Source organism: Chiloscyllium plagiosum, unplaced genomic scaffold, assembly GCF_037043375.1.
Source record: "Chiloscyllium plagiosum isolate Xiang-an unplaced genomic scaffold, Cpla_swu_hap1 HiC_scaffold_7, whole genome shotgun sequence".
Classification (NCBI taxonomy): domain Eukaryota; kingdom Metazoa; phylum Chordata; class Chondrichthyes; order Orectolobiformes; family Hemiscylliidae; genus Chiloscyllium; species Chiloscyllium plagiosum.
In genome coordinates this window covers 60,625,469-60,649,773 of record NW_028270145.1, presented here as the reverse complement: position 1 = coordinate 60,649,773, position 24,305 = coordinate 60,625,469, and the positions used below count along the sequence as shown (strand labels likewise).

Here is a 24,305-nt window from a genome sequence, read left to right as displayed (position 1 = left end):
GTAAACTCAGCAAAGAACCCTGAGATAAACACTACTCCAACCCCTATAAGATGGTTGTTTGCCCCTGCACATAAGTGGCCTAACGGCCACATTACAATTCAAGGTGTCAGTATGTTCAACTTTGAAATATTGATGTGGATAATTATATTTTAAGCAGGTCAGAGATATGCCATGCGGATGTGGTGAGACGGATGCATGTCTAGTGCCAACATCTGTGGATGGCAGGGGTGCAGGCTGTTGCTGGCTATAGAACATAAACTAACATTGTTGGGACTGCTGGCCAGGATGGAGGCCTGGAGGAGTAAGCAGTGAGCTAGTGCTGCCAGGTATTCTCTCTGATATTCATGTGAGGAATAGTCACTACCTGGTTTCATGAAGGAGCGTCACTCCGAAAGCTAGTGCTTCCAATTAAACCTGTTGGACTATAACCTGGTGTTGTGTGATTTTTAACTTTGTACACCCCAGTCCAACACTGGCATCTCCAAATCATGGTTTCAGGTTAGGTATTAATGAGATGCAAATATCTGCAAATAGGCCTCTCATCTTTCAATAGTGAGATTCTCACCTCACTGTTCAAACCCTAGGGGGAATTTCAGATATTCTCTTTTTTTGATACCAAGATTTTCAATTCTCATATCTTTTCAGACCTTTGTGGCACTCTTAATATTGCAGCATCGTCTCTCAATGATTCTCACTCTCCCTCAACCCCAGAAAAAACCATTAACCCTTCCTGCCCTCTGTACCGCCCACTCACTCATCCAGGGCATCTTTCCTGACTGATGATAGTCCAGCCCTCTTAATGATCACAGTCCACTTTGACTGTTCCTTGCTGCCAATCATGACAAAAGAAAAAGCAAGACAGAGATGCTGTGAATGTCCAAGTAGATGCAAAGCGAGTGAGAGCTAAGAAAGCAAGCTAAGATCCCTGAGGTGCATCCTGTTCTAAGGATTGCATTGGATATCTGTTCCTTTGCACAATGCAAACTGGCAGCAGCACTGCAAAGGAGTCAGTGAGTTCCAAAGTACAGGATTAAAGCATTGAACTTCATTACAAACTTCATTACAAATATGCAAAGAAAATGTCATGAGGCTGGTACTTTGTCAACATCACATCAGTGATGGAGTACAGACTTTTGCTGCCTGTTGACCATATCGCAAGATGTTGGGAACTGCTGATTAATATGACAACCCAGAGAAACTGTAGCTCCTAGGTAGCTGGCCAGATTTACATGTTGGGAATTGTTGCCATCCACTTTCTCTTCACTGCTTGGGAAAATAACAAACTGCACATAGAAGAGATAAGATTAGGAATAATGAGATGTTGATGCATGCAAATAGTTGCCTCATTGCTCATCAGCAAAAATCTCATCTATCCACTTTTATCTATTCTACCTGGAATAGAATATTAGACTTATTTCTCAACATCAAGAATCTATTATTTTTGTTCTTATCAAGCAAGAATTTTCCCATATCCATGTGCTTATAAGATCCATATAATCAAAAACTAGCAGTCAACACTGTACTGTAGTAAATCAACTTTCCACTGACAATGTTTTAATACTAAATCAAATTTGCTGTTCATGTATATCTTGGCCAGAGGTTTACAGCAGTGAAAATAAAAATCCAAGCCAGAAGTTTCAGGAAATAAAAAAAAACTATATAAATAGCAAATGTTAGAAATGTACACTTTATTCACAGAATATCTGATAGCATAATCACAGAATTAGACACAAAGTTATATATTGAAAACTGAATGAAGCAACACCTGAAAGAAAACAATTTTGTGCAATATCTTTTTGGAAATTCATTACTGATTAAACAATTTGCATGGATTAGATCTTTAATACAAAATTGTGTGATTGTTTTTAAAAATCTACATGTCAAAGATTATGAACTTATTTCTAATTCATTTTGTATCAATTGTTGTTGGTTATTTCTTATATTGTTGTTTCATCAAGTCAATCCATTAATATAACTGGGGGATTGGCCTGGGATGTTATACTAAAGCCAACAGTGTGAGTGAACTTAATGAAAATAGCACAAATACAGTGTAATGTGTTCAAAAGATCTGTGCAGGTCTGTTTTATCTGGTTGATATCTCCAAAAGCAGACAAAGCAAAACTCTTATTTTTTTAATATAGATGGTGTCCTCCCATAGCGGAAACCTAAATGGCATGGTGATAGAGATACAAGGAAGGAAACTGGGACTTGGACGCAAGGGACTAGGTATGAGGTGAAATCCAAAACTGCACAGTGCTGGTTGGAGACCACATTTGGAGCCGAAAAATATAGGAAAGAGGTCTAAACTCAAGATTTAGGGAGAATTGAGTAGGGCTCTATGACTAAGAAATGAATGAAGGCCAGGCAAGAAACCACAACCCAACAATGTGGACCTCAAAAGCCCTGAATCTTTGGAGCTTTGAGACCAGTGAAGTCCCAAAGAAGAATGTAAACAATTCTAAATCTGCAGTCACATATTCCATATGATTTTCACTGGTTTCCCTGATCCAGCTGTAGACCAGTATATCATTTGCAGAAATTCTGGGACAGAGTACAATAAAAAGTTTGAAAAGTTGTCTTGGTGCAAGAGATTGTACCCAGTTTTTGCTGAGACAAACTGCTGACCATGCCTGTAAAAATATATTTATGCTGCCATACTGTGTTCAGGCAGATGTGGATTGTTCAATTTAGCTGATATCCTAGTCACAAACATTCATGACAGATAAAGAACAATCTACGGTGATTAACTAGTTCCAAATGTGTTGTTAATTCAATTATTTTCATGATTTCAGTCAATGACCAATTCAAAAGAGTTCTGCCAGTATTTTTTAAGGATGGTAACATTTTACATAAACAAATTACCTTGTAGAAAAACTGAGTTACATTGTTCGGTGTCTACTGGCTGTTCCTAGATTAGGGTAACTATGCTTTGTGATAGATGATTTTAGCAAAAGTTGTGTTGGGAGGGGAAAATTAACTAAGGTACCTATCATTGACTTAAAAAAAAATGTATGTGCGGACATCACAAGTGGATATCCTGTCAACTCTTGACATGCAGTTCAAAAACAAAGCAGTCAATTTGGATAATGGATTGTAGTTGAAGCAAATAATATTGGTTCAGTCATCTGTTAAACATTTTTTTTCAGCTTCTGTTGACATCAGTAGAAATGAAAAAAGACGACATGTTTAGGTGTATTAAATTAATATCCACAGTCAAATATACTGCAAAAGATTGGTTATTATTGCATCCAAAATGACCAGCACGCATCACTAACATCAGGGCAGTTAAAACTTTAGGGGAAGCAAACAGAAAAATAAGTCAAAATGGATCCCAATTATTTATGCTTGTAAGATTACTTTAGTAAGAGGTGCTAATGATGCTTCACTCTTTTCAAGGCATAAAAAATACAGAACTGCAACTGAAATCATAAGTAATTGTAATGTCAAATGGTCAAGATAGTTGATAATTGATCACGATAGTTAATACAGGGCAAGTAGTTTTAAACTTACAAATGAAAGCCAATGTTTTATGAGTTCCTGCTTCTCAGAAGGCTGTAGATTTAGCCTAGATTTTGCCAGTCAGAATACTCTAAACTCAATAATTCTTTCATCTTACACTTAGTATTCCATGAAATAGATTAAACTCTTGTTTAATTTACTAGCTTCTCTAAAATATCTGTTCTTTCTGCTGGCATCCTATACCTGTTCTTGGTCAAATAATGTATTTTTGTTTCTGCAAGATCACACTATGAAACATTGTGGACTTTAATAGAATAAATTAAGCAGTGATTCTTAGTGCAACTTCTAGCATTACAGAATTTATAAATTTACCTATAAGCATATTATTGTATAAATTTTCATTTAGAAATGCCCTTTTTAAAATGTACCTTTCCCTAGGTAAATAGATTTTTGTATACACATTTACACATAAATTGTATTCAGTGAGCAGCCCAAACTCTTAACTCACAAAAGAGTTTCTCCTCAATAAAATTATTTGCAATTCACATCACTTACCTTATTATAGGAGTTCCACAGTATACATCACAAAAAGTGATCACTGCTGCTGGGGATCTCAGTTTGACCATAAATAGCACTTGTAGGCTTTGTGTCATTAATCTATCCTACATCTAAAGTTACAATGTCAGTAAATAATCTATTATACAACTGTAAGTGATTACAATATATTTATCAAACTAAAAAATAAATAGAATTCCAATGTGAACAATGAATATTGGAAGCAGGAAACAAAAAGACACAGGTCATTAAAGTTAAACCTTTTCCCAGTTTTGGACAAAGGACAAATCATCTTGATGGAAGCAAAATAAAAACGTTGATATAACAACATTCATATGCATTAATTTTGTTGAAACTAGTTTTACTATTTTGCATAGTAGCTAAAGACTGGAAAATAGATTTTAACAAAAATCTGATGCAAAACCTATCATACATTATTGACAAAGGACACTGTAGTCTGTAAAAATGAAACAGCATAAACAGTTGAAAGTTTTAGCATAGTTTCAGCTAAAAACTGAGGCTGCAGTAGGAATAAGTACAACTATTCCATATTCCTTGAGTAATTCAAATAATCTTTTGTTTATACGCATAAAGTCTGCTTGCCTGAAGACACTACTAGTTTGGTAATGTTAGACTTTATACATTTCATATTATGATGCAGGCTGAAGAAAAATGGTGTTATGTGTGATGCTTAAACACAGACCTGCTGTGCAGTCATGTTACCATAATACATCTTTTCATTTTCCATCATCCTTACTGCAGCCAGCACCACCACTCTCACAGTCTGTGTATACTCTGAAAAAGCATTATTTCAAAACTGAACAAAAATAAAGTGAGGCCAATAAAACATAAAACAGGAAGATACCAGATCATTTAAGGCTAAATCTTTCTGTCAAGAGCTCTGCATGCTCCGTATTGCCTATAGCCTTCTCTAATTTAGTAAGAAAAACATGCATTGAAAAGGACTAGTTTAAAGAGAACATATTATAATTTGATATACATAAGTATGTAAGTATTGAAGATAATCATCTTAATTTTAATTTAAAATGTGAAATCAATCAACAAAAGTTATCCATACTTCTTTACCAATACACTCTGCTGGACTTTAAGATCCTATTCTGTAATACATTTTATGAGGCAGAGCAAAACCTCTTATTAATTGTTTTTTGCTACTACTGAATAAATATAAATTTAATGTGAATCATGCCATAAAACAATATGCAAGAGCTGCACATATTATTGCATGCTGTTTGTGATACTACATGCTCGTTAATGGTAACATTACAATGAATTTAAAGTGGCTTAGGTCTTGTATCAAAGCAATAAACATTACATTTCACTGCAGCTGTTTAATTAACATCTCAGAATGCAAGTAGTGCTAATGAAACTTTGCCCTAATTTGTAAATATTAATTGCAGTATATTAGTCCCATTAAAGTTTGAAAATTACAATAGAATTGCCTTTGATCAAAAATTAGATTTTAGTGTCCGTCAAAAAGTTTCTGAAGTTACGTAAAACGTTCAGAATTCATTTTCCTCAGTTTGGGAGGAAGGTTTCCCTCAATCCTTGAACCACCTGCTAATCTCTGTAGTTTTGGTGGCAGATCAGCCACAGATTGGCTCATTGGGTCACAGGTCACCTTACTGGTCTTTGGCACCAGTTTTTCCTCTGAATTTCCAGGAACCGAACTGATTCGTTGCAGCTTCATTGGTAGATCTCCCATACTATATGCTTTTTCTGAAGTGGTGGAACTCATTCTTAGTAATTTTTTTGGTAGATCTTCCCTCCCTGTAATCTTCTGCAGTTTCAATGGTATCCTGGTACTTAGATCATCAACACTATTGAAGCAGTCCACAGAATCATTCCTATCTGGCACAGTGCCTCTGCTATTGTTAACAGCTGGGGCCATCAAAGGAGAAGTCATAAATAGCATTTCCTCTTGTTCTTTTACACTGTATGGCGGTGTTGGAATTTCAAATGTTGCATGAAATTGAGAGTAATCCACTTTGAAGAATCCTTCTTCCAGGGATATAACTGGGAAAAAACGGTTTCCCCAAAGAACTTCATCTTCTGTGTATGATGTCCTTGCTTGGCATGTCATGCCTAGATAGAAAGTACAAATGTAAATCAATAATGTCAGAATTTAAGACAGGCAGTATTAATCTGATTATTGATTTCTAAAAAAATTCATAGGTAGCTAAATGTTAGTCACTTTTTAAAAGCCAAAGATCACGCATAAAATTAACATTCCACAATCAACCTTATACCAATTAACTGGAAGCAGAACTTCAGGCTTTTAAATGTCTGTAAATACAAGCCATTCCTCATAAAACTTTCAATCAGAAAGATGAATTACTGCTGAACACATCCTTAGTCTTCAAATATGTTCCATAGAGTTATAAATATTTGATATATTGTGTGAATTTAATCCAGGCAGGAAGAATCTCATCTACTGCCTGGAGAGTCAGTGCGAGAAAGTGGCCACTATAAGAACTTAACCACATTTAAGCAGCCCACAAGTGGAAGTCTTGTCTTTGAGAGCTGCCAATCAGAAGAAACTTGGAGCAGTGGTAGCTGCCAGCAATGCAGCCAACAGAATCAACAAAGAATCTTGGGTCAAAGTCAGTGAGGACAGTGTGGGTGTTTGAGGTGGGAGTTCATGAGACTGAGATGAAGATACAAGGGTGATTGGAGATAGGGCACAGAGGTGGTTCTCAGCACATATCCCCTTCCCTCAATCAGGAACTGTGCTTTTGAATAAGGGCCTACACCATCTTTGCTATTCTGATGTGGTGAGTCATCAAAGAGTTCAATACCTACAGCAGGGAAGATGAGGCATCCTTCATTAGCCTCCAGGCAGAAGATCTATCCACAAACTTCCCTAGCCCAGATACTATCGGCTGGAAGTGGGAAGACAGTGACAGTTCTAATCTGTCTCTTTCCTGCCTGATTAACCCCTCTGCCTCCACCTCCAAACTCACTTCCAAGGAGGCACTAAATTCTATCCAATACTTGTAACAATGAAGGAAACGTAATCCATAATTGAAAAACTCTATGCACATAGGAAAAGTAACACAGACTAGAGAGATGCATGCTAGGCAAAGTAACAGTGGTAAATTTCTGAGCATCTGGCAAGAATTTTGCAATTCTTCCAGCTCTGGCAGTGTTTCAATGGTTCCAAATTACTTAAAAAAGGATACAAGGATAAATTTGGCAACTATAAGTCAGTTAGCCAAAAACTTGAAAGACAATAATCCAAGACAAAATTAATTGTACATTACTTGTATGGAAAAGTGTGGGCAAATAAATGTAACTCAGCAAAGAAGGTTCTGCATGGTAGACTAATTAACAAAGTTAGGTCACATGGGATTCGGGATAAACTTGCCAATTGGTTACATAATTGGCTTAATGGCAGGAAACAGAGAGTAATGATGGAGGGTTGTTTTTCGGACTGCAGGCCTGTGACCAGCAATGTTCCACAGGGATTGGTTCTGGGTCTCTTTTGTTTGTCATTTATAAAAATAATTTGGATGAGAATATAGAAGACATGGTTAGTAAGTTTGCAGATGACATCAAAATTGGTGGCATAGTAGAGAGTGAAGAAGATTTTCTAAGTTTATAAAGGCATCTTAACCAAATGGATCAATGGCCTGAAAAATGGCAGATGGAGTTCAATCTGGATAAATGCAAGATAATGCATTTTGGTACAACTAACAAGTTTAGGGCTTATACAGTTAATGGTAGGGCCTTGGTTAGTGCTGTAGGACAGAGGGACATAAGGGTTTAGGTATATAATTCTTTGAAGTTTGCATCAGTATAGACAGGGTGGTTAAAAAGGCATTTGGCACGCTTGCCTTCATTGCTCAGTCTTTTGAGCATAGGAGTTGGGAAGTCATGCTGAGGTTGTACAGGACATTGGTGAGGCCTCTTCTGGAATACTGTATCCAGTTCTGGTCACTCAGTTATGGGAAGAATATTATTAAGCTGGAGAGGGTTCAGAAGAGATTTGCGAGGATGTTGCTTGGTATGGAAGGTTTGAGTTATAAGGAAAGGCTGGATTGGCTTGGGCTTTTTTCACTGAAGGGTAGGAGGTTGACAGGCAATCTGGTAGAAGTTTACAAAATAATGAGAGTTATAGATAGCATTAATGGTAGTTGTCTTTTCCCTGGGATAGGGGATTTCAAGATTAGGAGGTACATTTCTAACGTGAGAGGAGAGAGATTTAAGTAAGACATAAGAGGCAAATTGTTTGCACAGAGATTGGTTCATATGAACTCCCCGAGATGTGATGAATGTAGTGCAATTACAACATTTAAAAAACATTTGGATAGATACATGAATAGGAAAGGTTTGGAGGGTTATGAGCTAGGAGTAGGCAGGTGGGACTAGTTTAGTTTGGGTGTGGACTGGAGGGTCCATTTCCATGCCGTATGACTCTATTACTCTATAAAGACCTATTGTGATTGACAACTTTGATAAAGTAATACAATGGATTGATGAGGATAATAGAGTGGATACTATGAATATGAATTTTCATATTAACTTTATTAATGTAGGTATGGAGTACAAAAGCAAAACGGTTATGTTAAACCTTTCTATACCATTGATTTGACCTATATGAAATATTGTGTTCAATTTTAGGAATCGCACTTTAGGAAGAGTCAACACAGAGGTTTTCAAAAAGATCTACTAGAATGATAAGAGGGATGGAGGATTTCAGCTACGCAGAGACAGTAGCAGAGTCAGGGTTTTAAGCCAACAAGGTTTAGGTATGTTTTGAATGGGGATGACAGAACTGTTTCTAATAGCCATAGGGTTGATAATGGGAAGTCATACATTGATGTTTGATAAAGGTACCAAAGGCAAGCCTTTATTCAGTAAGTTGCTGCAATCTGGAATTTAGGATGAAACTTACAAGCCTCTGAAGAACATTGTAAGTCCATTGGGAAAACAGGATGAGATAGGCAGAAATGAGATTCTGAACACTAATGAAAAGTCTGATTCTCCAACCAAGTGTTGAGCATGCAGACAAGTGTCTCACCACTTAGTATCATGAGGCCCATTTGCATGAATTTGCGTGCTATTATTAACTAATCTTGTCTCGTTAATATGCAGTTTTCATTCTCCCACCTGCCAGATAGAAAGTAGATGTCAACATTTCCTCACGTGGGATGCAAAATGGGTATTGGGCAAACTCAGCTCACCACTTGTTCTCAGCAAAGTGAGGACTGCAGATACTGGAAACCAGAGATTGGACTAGAGTGGTGCTGGAAAAGCACAGAAGGTCAGGCAGCATCCGAGCAGGAAAATCGACGTTTCGGGCAAAAGGGAAGGGCTTTTGCCCGAAACGTCAATTTTCCTTCTCCTCGGATGCTGCCTGACCGCCTGTGCTCTCACCACTTGTTCTTCCAGTCCTCCATCAGTACTGAGAAATATCTCAGGGCATGTCCCGGGGCAGTGACTGACCACATCCCCAGCAACATCCCCAACCAACTTACAATAGTTTTGCATGTCAATGTTGCATTTTGGAGTGTACAAGCACCTTTCATTCTAATGCTGTTGCCAGGACATTGAGCATGGGGTCAGGTACCCAACTCATGGATTGGACCCGGTGCATCTCAGGGCTCTTCTTTTGCTCTCTTAGAATTCATTCATTTTGTGCGTATTTGGATGCTCACAGCATTTCTGTCTCGCCTTGTTCTTTTGCACTTAGCCCTCTCAGCCAGAAGTAAAGGCCCATAGTATTTCCACTTTGACTTGCCTTTTAATGCAGATGCAAAGTCAAGCAGCTTATCAGGGTTGTCAGTAGTTATCTATCAAGGAGGTGGACATTTTGCTGTAAGATACCCTTGTCATGTTGCTGTCAGTCTCACATATGCATCATGTGCCAGCAGCTTATGTTGCAAACATACTGCATTTGCTTCAACCAACGGGCCATGTCTCAAAAGGAGACAGTCATCGTCAGATGTCCTGACAAGACATATCATGGGCAGCAATTGATATCAATTCAGAGGTTTGAGCAAAATCAGTCAGGGCCTTGTGATTTTCAGGTCATGGGGGCCATATTATGACAATTCGATGATTGAGCCATGATCAGTCGAGGTTGAGTGTAACCAGTTCAGGCAGTAATGATAAATTAGAATATACAAAGAGATTAGTAATGGGTCCAGTCATCGATCAGTTGGGGCTGTATGTAAAAATCGGTCAGGAGGGTGGATGCTGGAAGTCCTGCGGTTCAGCTCAAAGAAAGTCAAAGTCGGGTATGAAGGGCAACCACTGTGATAGGGAAGTTGAAGAACTCAATTCTGGGGATGGAGGTAGCATGGCAGGATACAGAGTGAACAATAATTATGAAGGAGGCAACTCGATCTATAGGAGGTTCAGAGGAAATAATAGTGCATTGGAGAAATTGGTTGCCATGGCAATGAGGAGGATAACCCTTGCTTCAAAAAGGGTATGGTGCAACATGATTGTTGGCATGACTAAGCTGTAGGGCAGGGCTGAATGGGTAATGTTGGAGATGAAGTTGTAATTCCAAAAGGGTGTATGAGAACTTGTGGAAGGTCTGTACAGGTTGGGCTGCGTTGCCCTTGATTATCATGCTGAGCCTGTGATTCACTGAACCAAGTACAATCTGCTTTGCTTTCCAAAAAACTCATGCAACTTGTAAGTGCACCCTGGAAATGAAAAATGTCTGTGTCCATACAAAAGGGGAGCAATTGATTTTTTTTCCTGTCTGGCAATAAGCTTTACTTGTGAATGAATGTGAGGCCCTTCAATTGCATGAACCAGAAAGTTTCATTATACAGGTTGAAGTTAACTGTAATCATAATACCCTGCATGTGAGATGTATACAGTATTTAACTGTGTGGATAGAAATCCTGGTGAGAAAAAGTCTTGACCATTTCACTGGTCATTTCGGATTGAAGATCGCTATGAAGCAGAATTAATCACTATAAGCATTCAGCAACATTTATATGCAATACCATCTTTCTTGGGTCATATGGGATATGGAGACAACACTTACAATCTCTTACTATATGTGCATGACATGGCTTACCCTATTTTCATTGAAATAAGGTCCTTATATTAAATGTTCACGTAAAGACATTCCATAGGGCATTCCTTGTATAAGTCCTTCATGCCCCACGGTATGAAGGACTATGCTAAACCATCATTGTTGAACAAAGAAAATGCTGACTACTCATTACTGAAGACTTTTTATGATTAGATTAGATTAGATTACTTTACAGTGTGGAAACAGGCCCTTCGGCCCAACAAGTCCACACCGACCTGCCGAAGCTCAACCCACCCATAACCCTACATTTACCCCTTACTTAACACTACGGACAATTTAGCATGGCCAATTCACCTGACCTGCACATCTTTGGACTATGGGAGGAAACCGGAGCAGCCGGAGGAAACCCACACAGACACGGGGAGAATGTGCAAACTCCACACAGTCAGTCGCCTGAGGCGGGAATTGAACCCGGGTCTCTGGCGTTGTGAGGCAACAGTGCTAACCACTGTTTCTTATTTTTTTTCCACAGAGGTTTATTGAAAGTATGACCAATGGATCTAGCCACAGCGGGGGTTATCATAATTGTTGCTGTAGTGCAATGAAAGCAGAGAGAAATTCAGAAGCAACAGATGAGCCAGGAAGCCCAAGACCAGTGATAACCTCCAGCAAGTGCTGAACAGTCTCCATATGAACATGTCATAGTTGAAGTTCCTCTCAGGATATGCAAGTGACTTGGAATCTATTGATTGTTTTTCCTCAATGAATCAGGAACAGAGTCACTGCACAATATGGGTGGCTAAAGGCACTGTCACCAAATTAGACCAACTGCAGGAGCAGTACTTGCAACTTAAATGAGTGAATGACCATCCTGTCAAGGTGACAGCAACTGACTACTTCCAAGTATCGGTCTTAGGGAGGGGACATTGTAGAATACACCAAGTACAGTATGCTGCATGTTGTGCTGTTCACAAGTGAAGCAGGAAAATGGGGTTCAGTGGATGCTGTGAGTGCAACATCAATATTGAGCAGTAAGATGAGGATGTTGAATATGGAAGAACATGCAGCAACATGAACAACAAGCCAGACAGTGCTTAACTGACATTGGTCACAAATCTCCAGTCAGAAAGACACCCTTACACTGCCATGACCAAGCCAGTTCTGGATCCATGTGACTTCATCTTCTGTAGCAGTCAGCCAAGAGGGATTTTGTCAAAGGCCTTGGTAAACCCCATGTAGACAACATTCCCTGACATGCCCTCATCAATCATCTTTTGTCACTTGCTTGAAAAACTCAATCAGGTTTATGAGACGTGACCCCCCCCGACAAAGCCATGCTGCCTATCACTAATAAATCCATATATTTCCAACTGTGGGTTAATCCCTGATCCTAAGAATATTCTTCAATAATTTCCTTACCACTGATGCAGGGCTCACCAGCCTGCAATTTCCTGATTAACCCTGTTGACATTCTTAACCAAAGAAGCAAGATTGGCTATTATCTAGTCGTCCGGGCCTTTTCTTGCAACTTGAAAATACAAAGATTTTGTACAGGCCCCAGGAATTTCCTGCCTTGCTTCCCTTAGTATTCTGGGATAGATCCCATCAGATCCTTGGGACTCATCTACCATAATGCTTTGCAAAACACCCAACATCTTTTTTTTATGTTGACATGCTCCAACAACAAGAATTAGCCATTTGGATACAGAACTGGCTCGAAGGTAGAAGACAGGGGGTGATGGTAGCGGGTTGCTTTTCAGACTGGAGGCCTGTGACCAGTGGTATGCCGGAAGGATCGGTGTTGGGTCCATTGCTTTTCATCATTTATATAAAAAGGCTCTGGATGTGAACATAGGAGGTATAGTTAGTAAGCTTCCAGATGACATTAAAAACAGACTAGTAGTGGACAGCAACGAAAGTTACCTCAGAGTGCAATGGGATTTTGATCAGATGGGCCAAGGAGTGGATGGAGTTTAATTTAGATAAATGTGAGGTTCTACATTTGCGAAAGGCAAACCAGGACAGGACTAATATGCTTATTGGTAAAGTCATGGAGAGTGGTGCTGGACAAAGAGACCTTGGAGTGCAGGTTCATAGTTCCTTGAAAGTCGAGTCGCAGGTAGATAGGATAGTGAAGAAGGTGTTTGGTATGCTTTCCTTTATTGGTCAAAGCATTGAGTATAGGAGTTAGGAGGTCATGTTGCGGTTGTACAGGACATCAGTTAGGCCACTTTTGGAATATTGCATGTAATTCTGGCGTCACTCCTATAAGAAGGATGTTGTGAAACTTGAAAGGGTTCAGAAAAGATTTGTAAGGATGTTGCCAAGGTTGGAGCATTTGAGCTGTAGGGAGAGGCTGAATAGGCTGGGGCTATTTTCTCTGGAGCATCAGAGGCTAAGGGGCGACCTTAAAGTAGTTTATGAAATCATGAGGCGTAAGGATAGGGTGAATAGCCAAGGTCTTTTCCCTGGATGGGGGAGTCTAGAACTAGAGGGCATAGATTTAGGATGAGAGTAGAAAGATTTAACAGGGACCTAAGGGACAAATCTTTCATGCAGAGGGTAGTGCGTGTATGGAACGAGCTGCCAGAGGAAGTGGTGTAAGCTGGGATAATTACAACATTTAAAAGGCACCTGGATGTGTATATGAATAGGAAGGGTTTAGAGGGATATGGGCCAAATGCTGGCAAATGGGGCTAGATTAATTTAGGATATCTGGTCAGCATGGACGAATTGGATCAAAGGGTCTGTTGCTGTGCTGTCTGTCTCTATGACTCTATATCCCTCATACAAACATTATCATTACCTTCCAGGGTGAAAAAAAAAGCCTACTTGATTGGAACTGCATCCACAGCATACACTCTCTCCAGCACAGACACTCACCAACAGCAATGTGTACTATCTACAAGATACACTGCAGAAATTTGTTATAGATCCTTAGACAGCATCTTTCAAGCCTACGATCACTTCCACCTAGAAGGATAAGCAGGTACTGGGATTACCACCACCTTCAAGTTTCCCTCCAAGCTGCACACCATCCTGACTTGGAAATATATCGCTGTTCCTTCACTGTTTCTGGGTTAAAATCCTGGAATTTCCTCCCTAACGGCATTGTCAGTCAACCTACAATATGTGGACTACAGTGGTTCCAGAAGGCAGTTCACCACTACCTTCTCGAGGGCAACTAGGGTTGGGCAATAATTGCTGGCCAATCAATAATGCCCAAGTCCTATGAGTCAATATACCCAAACAAAGCAGCAGACTTACAAATTTGCCCTTGTATTTGCAATGAACTATCACAATGTGCCCTAAGAAATATTTCTTTTTGGTTCTCCCACTACATGCACTATGAAGGGCAACTCTTGGCTGGCAGAATTTGACTTAGCTTGGCTTTAAATTTAATACCTGCAACAGGAATCCTGGGAGGTCCCAGTAGTGACAAATGTTTCTGCCTCATATGAGACATAAGGATAGAACGAGTGGGGCACCTCAAAATCATAGTACAGTACAACCTTGATTATCCGAATATCAATTATCAAAATTTCTGATTATCCAAGCAAGCTCCAAAGGTTCCATATAAACAGCATTTGGCAACTCAGCAGTCAGTAATCAGTTAAACAGCATTATGGCATGCATTGCCTGATAACCGAGAAATGTTCGATAACCTGCACTCACAAATTATTGCTTGTTTACAACAGATCAGTTATCGGTTAAACGGCATTATGGCGTTTATTGCCTGATAACCGAGAAATGTTCGATAACCGGCACTCACAAATTATTGCTTGTTTACAACAGATCAGTTATCGGTTAAACGGAATTATGGCTTTTATTGCCTGATAACTGAGAAATGTTCGGATAACTGACACTCATAAATTACCACTTGTTTACGATCAGATTGATTATCCGAACAAAATACTCCCTACCCATCTTGGTCAGATAATTCAAGTTCTACTGTAGATATATAATGAAGTGAGTTCTGGAAAACAGCCAGAGAAATAGTGCAAGGGCTCCTGGAACGAAACCTCTCCATGAAACACACCAAAGTGAACAATTGGCTGATTCCCTGTGGTTCAGGCCATGCTGTCTGAGAATGCCGTGAAAGCAGATGTAATGATTAATTTTTAAAATGAAATGGATAGATACTTGAAAGCACAAAATTAACAAGATGCCTCTATCAAAGAACTGGTACAGGCACAGAGAGCTAAATGACAACTCTCTGTGTTCTATTATTCAATGATTCTATGATAGGTAACTGGTAATCCTCTTGGTTGGATTTATGCTCTGATAATACTCTGGGGGGTCATTAATCTAGAAATGAAACATTATTACATTGTAATGTCATGTCAATATTTAATTTAACATTACAACAACAATCCAAACTAATTTTTACTGTAGTATAATTCATATTTTGTAAATGTCAACCATAGGTTAGAAGATTAGGACTTCAAATTGTATAACACAAAATTTACAATTATAGACACCTTATACTTGCATTAACTTGCTTTCTCTTACATTTGCCTTTTTGTTTGCAGTTTTTTGTTCATTATTTTCCTGCTACAATGCATGTATCAAAATCTATAATGGATTGTGTCTATGTAATCTCATCTTTGCAATTGCACAACTCAAAACTGTGTTCCCACACAGTGATCAAAATGTTTTCGACGCTTTTCAAGTCCCATTATATTCTCAGTAACTAAAATAGCCATTGTCTAAACTAATCCTTTTTAAAAAATCAAATCCAAGAGTTATATGGGCTGAGTTTTTCCATATTTTGGCTCATCAATTTTGGCGTGTTTCACTCCATGAGCTCTCACAAATTTTCTCAATTCTCCGCTGCTCACCTAATTAATGATATAGTTTGGCAATCTTGCTCACAGGAGAGGTGGAAGTATTTGGCAATGCAGAGTCCTTCTGGTGTTCAGATTACTGGCACATATTCAAACCACCCAGCTGTGCATCATTTCAAATGTTGCAAGCCAGGGACTGCCCTTAATGTGTTGGTATACAACTGGAAGCAAAATGACTGAGACAAACTAACACCCCACTTTCCTGGCAGGGATCTGGAGGTCCTGTTGAATGGGGTTATGGTGAGGGGGGGGTCTGTCCTCTTTCCTCTGGACTGCCAATGGAGACCATGGCGGCAGGTGCTGCAGCCTGATTTAAAGTAGCCATGCCCACAATGCAGAACCACATGCAGCAATACCATAAGAATGTTAATGATTTCTATTAAGTGCCACCATCTTCCCTCTGGTTTCTCACACTCTCCTACTCATCCACCTCCCACCAAGGCTCATGTCTACTCAATATTGCATGCAGCATGCTCCGACTCACTCGAGTGACTTCCTACTTTCTGCACGTCCACTCTCACACTTGGGACACTACATGACCTTTCCCCTACCTGCACTACACTAGCAATGTCAGTCACATCTTTCTCACTTATTCCTTCCCTTTGTCTCATTGACTCTCAGAGCCCAACAGTAGGACAAAGGGAACCAAGACATGTAGAAGGGTGCCCGACATTCGTCTCCTCATTCCATGAGAGGAGAGAATCCTTAAGTTCATAGTAGAGGACTTTAATTGCTCATTTGGGGATGCTGAAACCTCTATATCGTGGAAACACACATTAGGTTTATTATGCTAAGCTGCATTGTTCACCCATTACAACCACTGTGAAGGTATTCTTAATAAGAATAGGCTTCTATTCCTACTGCATAACTTATTCCATCTCTTGTCTTTTGTAGACACCAGCAGCATTCATACAGCCTCCATCTGTGAGAGACCATCCCCTCTGGAAATCAACTTCTCCTCCATTCCTGAGGCACAATATATTAGAATATTCACTGGCAAGGGTGTTTCCTACACCCCCATTAACTCAGATATTGAAATCCGGGTGGGTACTTTAGCTAGTTTAGATCTGCAAACACATTCTGGTGATAACATCACTAGCAGGTCTTTGCAGCTGGTTAAGTAAGAAACACCCCAGCTCAACAGCACTTAAAGGATGCAAGACAGCCTCAGGCAGAAGCGGACCCCCTGTCAGCCATTAATAACTCCATTAATTTACACAAACAAACATGGGACATTTGCCAAAGACAATTGCTAAATTGGATCGATGTTTGGAGGAATCCACCAACGTTATCAGTATGCTGTGTGCTAGCTCTATGAACAGAATGGCAGTTGCCATGAAAAATTACATCTCACAGAATGCTCAGTGGCAACTGGAGACGCAAATATTCCATTTTTATAGCCATTGTGCACAGCATCAATGGGTAGGCGACAGAGAGACAAGGTATCTTGACCTTATTCCAGGTGCCCGTTCCTCACGAGAAGAGTGGAGGGTGATGCCAGCAGATGTCCTGAAGGAACAGGAACCACACACAGGCCCCCTCAGAAGTTGCCTTTCAGGAGACTCCGGTGATGTCAGACCCTCTAACTCAAATCATGTCTCAAAAACTTGATTGAGTTTTTTGAAGAAGTAACAAAGAAGATTGATGAGGGCAGAGTAGTACGTGATCTATATGGACTTTGGTAAGGTGTTCGACAAGGTTCCCCATGGGAGACTGATTAGCAAGGTTAGATTTCGTGGAATACAGGGAGAACTAGCCATTTGGATATGGAACTGGCTCAAAGGTAGAAGACAGAGGGTGGTGGTTGAGGGTTGTTTTTCAGACTGGAGGCCTGTGACCAGTGGAGTGCTACAAGGATCGGTGCTGGGCCCTCTACTTTTTGTCATTTACATAAATGATTTGGATGCGAGCATAAGAGGTACAGTTAGTAAGTTTGCAGATGACACCAAAATTGGAGGTGTAGTGGACAGCGAAGAGGGTTACCTCAGTTTACAACAGGATCTGGACCAGATGGGCCAATGGGCTGAGAAGTGGCAGATGGAGTTTAATTCAGATAAATACGAGGTGCTGCATTTTGGGAAAGCAAATCTTAGCAGGACTTATACACTTAATGGTAAGGTCCTAGGGAGTGTTGCTAAACAAAGAGACCTTGGAGTGCAGGTTCATAGCTGCTTGAAAGTGGAGTCGCAGGTAGATAGGACAGTGAAGAAGGCGTTTGGTATGCTTTCCTTTATTGGTGAGAGTATTGAGTACAGGGGTTGGGTGGTCATGTTGCGGCTGTACAGGACATTGGTTAGGCCACTGTTGGAATACTGCGTGCAATTCTGGTCTCCTTCATATTGAAAAGATGTTGTGAAACTTGAAAGGGTTCAGAAAAGATTTACAAGGATGTTGCCAGGATTGGAGGATCTGAGCTACAGGGAGAGGCTGAACAGGCTGGGGCTGTTTTCCCTGGAGCGTCGGAGGCTGAGGGGTGACCTTATAGAGGTTTATAAAATGATGAAGGGCATGGATAGGATAAATAGACAAAGTCTTTTCCCTGGCGTCGGGGAGTCCAGAACTAGAGGGCATAGGTTTAGGGTGAGAGGGGAAAGATACAAAAGAGACCTAAGGGGCAACATTTTCATGCAGAGGGTGGTACATGTATGGAATGAGCTGCCAGAGGATTGGTAGAGGCTGGTACAATTGCAACATTTAAGAGGCATTTGGATGGGTATATGAATAGGAAAGGTTTGGAGGGGTATGGGCCAGGTGCTGGCAGGTGGGACTAGATTGGGCTGGGATATCTGGTCGGCATGGACGGGTTGGACCGAAGGGTCTGTTTCCATGTTGTACATCTCCATGACTCTATAACTCCACCTCACCTGTGACTGCCCCCAAGCCTATTAAAGTTCAATTGGGGGAAGGAGAGCCTGCATCTGGGTAAGTCACTCTCAGTAATCTAGGCCTTTTAGCCATAACTGATCCTGAGGTCTTCTGCCCAAACCTTCAAGATCAATAGGGTCCATTATTGGTAAGATTTCCTCCACACCAGTTGTGGATCTCGGAACTGCGCCTAAACATAATGTGAGGGCAAAAAAGAAAATCTTCTGAGGCCACATACTTGGCCTAGGTGACACGCCATTGTAAAGTGAAATATAATATTTGTAGGTATATTGTTGCGTTAAACCATCACCTCTAAGTGGGTGTCATTGTGGCTGTATCTGCAAGAAAGAAAGTACAGAAGCAATCCGTCCTTAGCATATGATGTTAGAATCCTGTCTGAAGAATTGAAAATCTTTCCCTAACATCCAACATGACATAGCAGGTCATGTTTGAGGAAGCATTCTAATAGTTGTCAATGGTAACGTTTATTAAACAACAGGAAACGCGAAGAATGAATGAACTAAACAAGGGCTGCTTGCTTTTGGAGCAGCAATAAATCTACAATGAATGATGTCTTTGACATCTTCACCCAACTCAGATCTGCTGGAATCCAGAGTCAATTAATTCCTAAATAAAAAACCAAAAGAATTGTGGATGCTGGAAATCAGAAACAAAAACAGAAATTACTGGAAAAGCTCATCAGGCCAGGCAGCATCTATGGAGAGAAATCAGAGATAACATTTTGGGTCCAGTGATTCTTCCTCAGAACTCAATTAATTCCTGTCTGGCTTGTTGAGTTTGATCCTGTACCACTCTATCATGGTGAAGGTGATGTTCTTTTTGTTCACTGTCCTCATCTCTCTCAGACGTTTGCTGCCGCTCTCCCAGCTCTTCAGGGTCTATCACATCATTTCTTTGACAGCACCTACTGTAAAGAGAAGAGCAAGCTAGGATTACCTGGCACACTGTCTGCGGTATACTGAAAGATGCCCTGCAGAATGATATAAGCATCAGTGTCTCATTTTGAGGAGGCCTATCATTTGCTCCATCATGGTCTGGAGGAAGAATGGACTGTATTGTATCTGTGATCAGTTTCAGTCAGTAGGTTGTACAATAGAGTCTCAACTATGGATTGATCAGGCTAGCTCTTATTCCCAACAGCCATCCGTACAAGACGTTTCGTCCCTGGAATGTAGGGCAAACCTGACAGTTATGATGGATATGGACATCATGGCAGATTCCAGGGTACCTGGTGCAGATTTCTAAAATGTGATAACAATGATGACAGATGATTTACACACTGATGTTGTTTCACAATTTTCTACTAATGAAGTCAGCCATGTTTTGATAAGGTGCTCTAAATGCAATATGTGTACATTCAATACCACCCTGTATCTGGAGGTAGCTTGTAATTAACAAAGCACCCAGCTCAGGCTTTAGTGCTGACCTGAAGGAAAAGAGATTAAGTCATATGATCTCATAGAAATTGCATCAGTCTCAGCCTTGATGATCTGTGGGTTGAAGATTGCGGTATCCCACACAGCTTCACTTTTGATCCTTGAAGTAACCAGTTGCATAAAAATTAAAAGCAGCTCTCACCTTGATGTCCACCTATCCCTTCAATTCAAAAGTTCTGTTTCAGCAGATGACATAACTTGGTCACAAAAGCGCAGAACATGTTGATTCAGTGATGTCACTGAGTTTTGCACGTTAGGAGAAAATAACAGCAAAATCTATTAACTGTTGCACTCCAGAATCTCCTGTATAGTGTGATGAGGTTTTTTCTTGCCTTTCAATACACAACTTTGCATAGTACATAAAAGTAGATAGTAATTGACTGAAAGTCAACTAGACCTCCCAGTGGAACAGACAGATACATGCAGATGGATTTAAATGCAGAGAAGTCATAGATTTCTAAAGAAAAAATGTATTTGACAAAGTTGTGGAGAATTTTTAAAGAGACAACAGAAGTGTTCAATGTGGGAAACACTGTTGATATGGTGTCAAGGGGCCTCCCAAAGATATTTGATAAAATGCCACACAATATACTTATGAAGAAAGTTATACTTCATGGAATAAAAGGGTCAATAATAATGTGGATAGAAACTTAGCTGAGGGATAGGGTACAAAATAATGGCCAATGGATATTTTCAGGTGGGAGGAAGGTTTGGAGTGGATTTCCCAAGACATCTGTACAGAGCCCAAGTTTTTCCTCATTTTATGTATATAATGATCCAGATCGTGGTAAGCAAAGGTTAATTCCAAGGTTGACACATGACATAAAACTTGAAAGAATTATAAACCATGAGGAGGACAGGGTAGAATACCAGAGGTATAGAGACAAGTTGTTGCAGTAGGCAGATAATAAAAGATAAATTTTAATGCAGAGAAGTGTGACATGATGCACTTTGTTAGGAAGAATGCTGAAAGACATTACAAAGTAGGAGTACAATTCTAAACGGGATACAGAGGTAAAGGGATCTGGTAAAGGTGCACAGATCATTGAAAGTGATAGGATAAGTGAGAAAGCAGTAGACATCCTTGCAGTATCCTTCGCTTTATTGAAAGGGTCATACAGTAGCAGAGCAAGGAGGTAATGTTGAACCTGTACAAGACACTTGTTAGGCCCCAGCTGGAGGCCTATGTACAATTTTGATTGCCATATTATAGAAAGGATGTGAACACATTGGAGATAGTGTAGAAGACATTTATGAGAATGCTTCGAGGGATAATAAATTTCTTTTATGAAGATAGATTGAAGAGTTTGGGAGCATTCTTCTTGGAGAGATGATAGCTAAAAGGAGATTGGTGGAGTCCTTCAAAATCATGAGTGGGCTGGATGGAGCAGATAGGAAGAAACTGTTCCCATCCATAAAGGAACAGGAATGTGAGGTCACAGATTTAACATGATTTGCAAAAGAAACAAGGGTGATATGAGTAAAACAAAACATTTTCACACAGAGAGCATTTAAGGTATGGAATGCACTGCATGGAAATGTGATGCAGCATGTTCAATTGAGGCCTTCAAGAGGCTATTGGATGATTATTTGGATAAAAATAATGTGCAAATGTATGGAGGAGAAAAACAAGGGATTAGCATTAGGTAAGAATGCTCATGTGAAAGGCCAGTGCAGGTATGATGGACTGAATGGGCTCTTTACTTGTCATAAAAATTCTGTGACTTTGTGGTGCAAAGTGATACATTTTGGTGGAATGAACAAGGAAAGACAATGTAGGATGCAATTCTTCTATACGAGCAGGGTCAAAGGGATATAGAACATAGAACAATGCAGTACAGATCCTTCGGATCAAACTGTAGAACCAATCTGAGCCTATCTCTGCTACACTATTCCATTTTCATCCACTTTAGATTAGATTAGATTACTTACAGTGTGGAAACAGGCCCTTCGGCCCAACAAGTCCACACCGACCCGCCGAAGCACACCCACCCAGATCCATTCCCCTACATTTACCACTGCACCTAACACTACAGGCAATTTAGCGTGGCCAATTCACCTAACCTGCACATTTTTGGACTGTGGGAGGAAACCAGAGCACCCGGAGGAAACCCACGCAGACACGGGGAGAATGTGCAAACTACACACAGTCAGTTGCCTGAGGCGGGAATTGAACCCGGGTCTCTGGCGCTGTGAGGCAGCAGTGCTAACCACTGTGCCACTGTGCCGCCCATGTTTATTCATTTAAATACCCCGAAGGTTGGCGAGTCTACTACTGTTGCAGACAGTGTGTTCCACGGCCCTATTACTTCCTGAGTAAAGAAACTATCTCTGACATCTCTCCTATATCTAACACCCCTCAATTTATAGCTATGTCCCCTGGTGCTAGCCATCACCAGCTGAGGAAAAAGGGTCTCACTGGTCACCCTATCTAAACCTCTGATTATCTTTTATGTCTCAATTAAGTCAATTAAGTAATCACTCAATCTTCTTTTCTCTAACAAAAACAGCCTCAAGTCCCTCAGCCTTTCCTCATAAGACCTTCCCTCTATACCAGGCAACATCCTAGTAAATCTTCTCTGAACCCTTTCCAAAGCTTCCACATCCTTCCTATAATGCGGTGACCAGAACTGTACACAATACTCCAAGTGTGGCTGCTCCAGAATTTTGTATAGCTGCAACATGACCTCGTGACTCCAAAACTCAATCCCTCTACAAATAAAAGCTAACGCACTGTGTGCTTTCTTAACAACCCCATCAACCTGGGTGACATCTTTCAGGGATCTATGCACATGGACACCAAGATCTCTCTTCTTTTCTATACTACCAAGTATCTTACCACTAGCCCAACACTCTTTATTCCTGCTACTCCTTCCAAAGTGAATCACCACACACTTATCTGCATTAAACTCCATTTGCCATCTCTCAGCCCAGCTCTGCAGCTTATCTATGTCCCTCTGTAATCTGCAACATCCTTCAGCACTATCCACAACTCCACTGACCTTAGTGTCATTCACAAATTTACTGATCCATTCATCAACATACTCATCAAGGTTATTTTTAAAAACGACAAACAGCAGTGGCCCTAAAACAGATCCTTGCATTACACCACTAATAATTGAGGTCCAGGATGAACATTTCCCATCAACCACCACCCTCCACCTTCTTTCAGCTAACCCAATTTCTGATCCAAACTGCTAAATCACCCTCAATCCCATACGTCCATATCTTGTACAATAGCGTACCGTGGGGAACCTTATCTAATGCCTTACTGAAATCCATGTATACCACATCAACCGCTTTACCTTCATCCACCTGTTTGATCTCCTTCTCAAAGAACTCAACAAGGTTTGTGAGGCACAATCTACCCTTCACAAAACTGTGTTGACTATCCTTAATCAACTTATTCCTCTCTCGACGATTGTAAATCCTATCTCTTATAAACATTTCCAACACTTTACCCACAACTGAAGTAAGGCTCACTGGCCTATAATTACCAGGCTTGTCTCTACTCCCCTTCTTGAACAAGGGGGCAACATTTGCTATTCTCCAGTCTTCTGACACTATTCCTATAAACAATGATGCCATAAAGATCAAAACCAAAGGCTCTGGAATCTTCTTCCTGGCTTCCCTGGGAATCCTAGGACAAACTGCATCTGGCCCAGGGGACTTATCTATTTTCACACTTTCCAGAATTGTTAACACCTCCTCATTGCAAACATCAATCCCATCTAGTCTAGTAGCCTGTATCTCAGTATTCATCTCAACAACGTTGTCTTTTTTCAGTGTGAATACCGAGGAAAAATATTCATTTAGCACTGCCTCTATCTCCTTGAACTCCATGCACAACGTCCCACTCCTATCCTTGATTGGCCCTAATCTCATACTTGTCATGCTTTTATTCCTGATGTACCTATTAAAAACTTTAGGGTTTTCCTTGATCCTACCTGCCAATGACTTCTCATGTCTCCTCCTGGCTCTTTTTAGCTCTCTCTTTCGGTCTTTTCTGGTTAACTTGTAACTCTCAAGAATCCTAGCTGAGCCTTCACGTCTCATCCAAACACAAGCCTTCTTCTTCCTCTTGACAAGAGATTCAACTTCTTT

General features: G+C 40.3%; 1 protein-coding gene across 1 annotated transcript in view; it reads right to left on the bottom strand.

Annotated features, from left to right (window-relative positions):
- Positions 1 to 1,675: 1,675 nt before the first annotated feature.
- The window catches only part of kcnj3a (potassium inwardly rectifying channel subfamily J member 3a), a 312,747-nt gene continuing 290,117 nt past the window's right edge, over positions 1,676 to 24,305 (bottom strand). Inside the window, exon 3 of the mRNA XM_043693782.2 lies at positions 1,676 to 6,117. Coding sequence (XP_043549717.1) covers positions 5,522 to 6,117 — 596 coding nt within the window. The 3' untranslated portion in view covers positions 1,676 to 5,521. The remainder of the gene's footprint in view (positions 6,118 to 24,305) is intronic.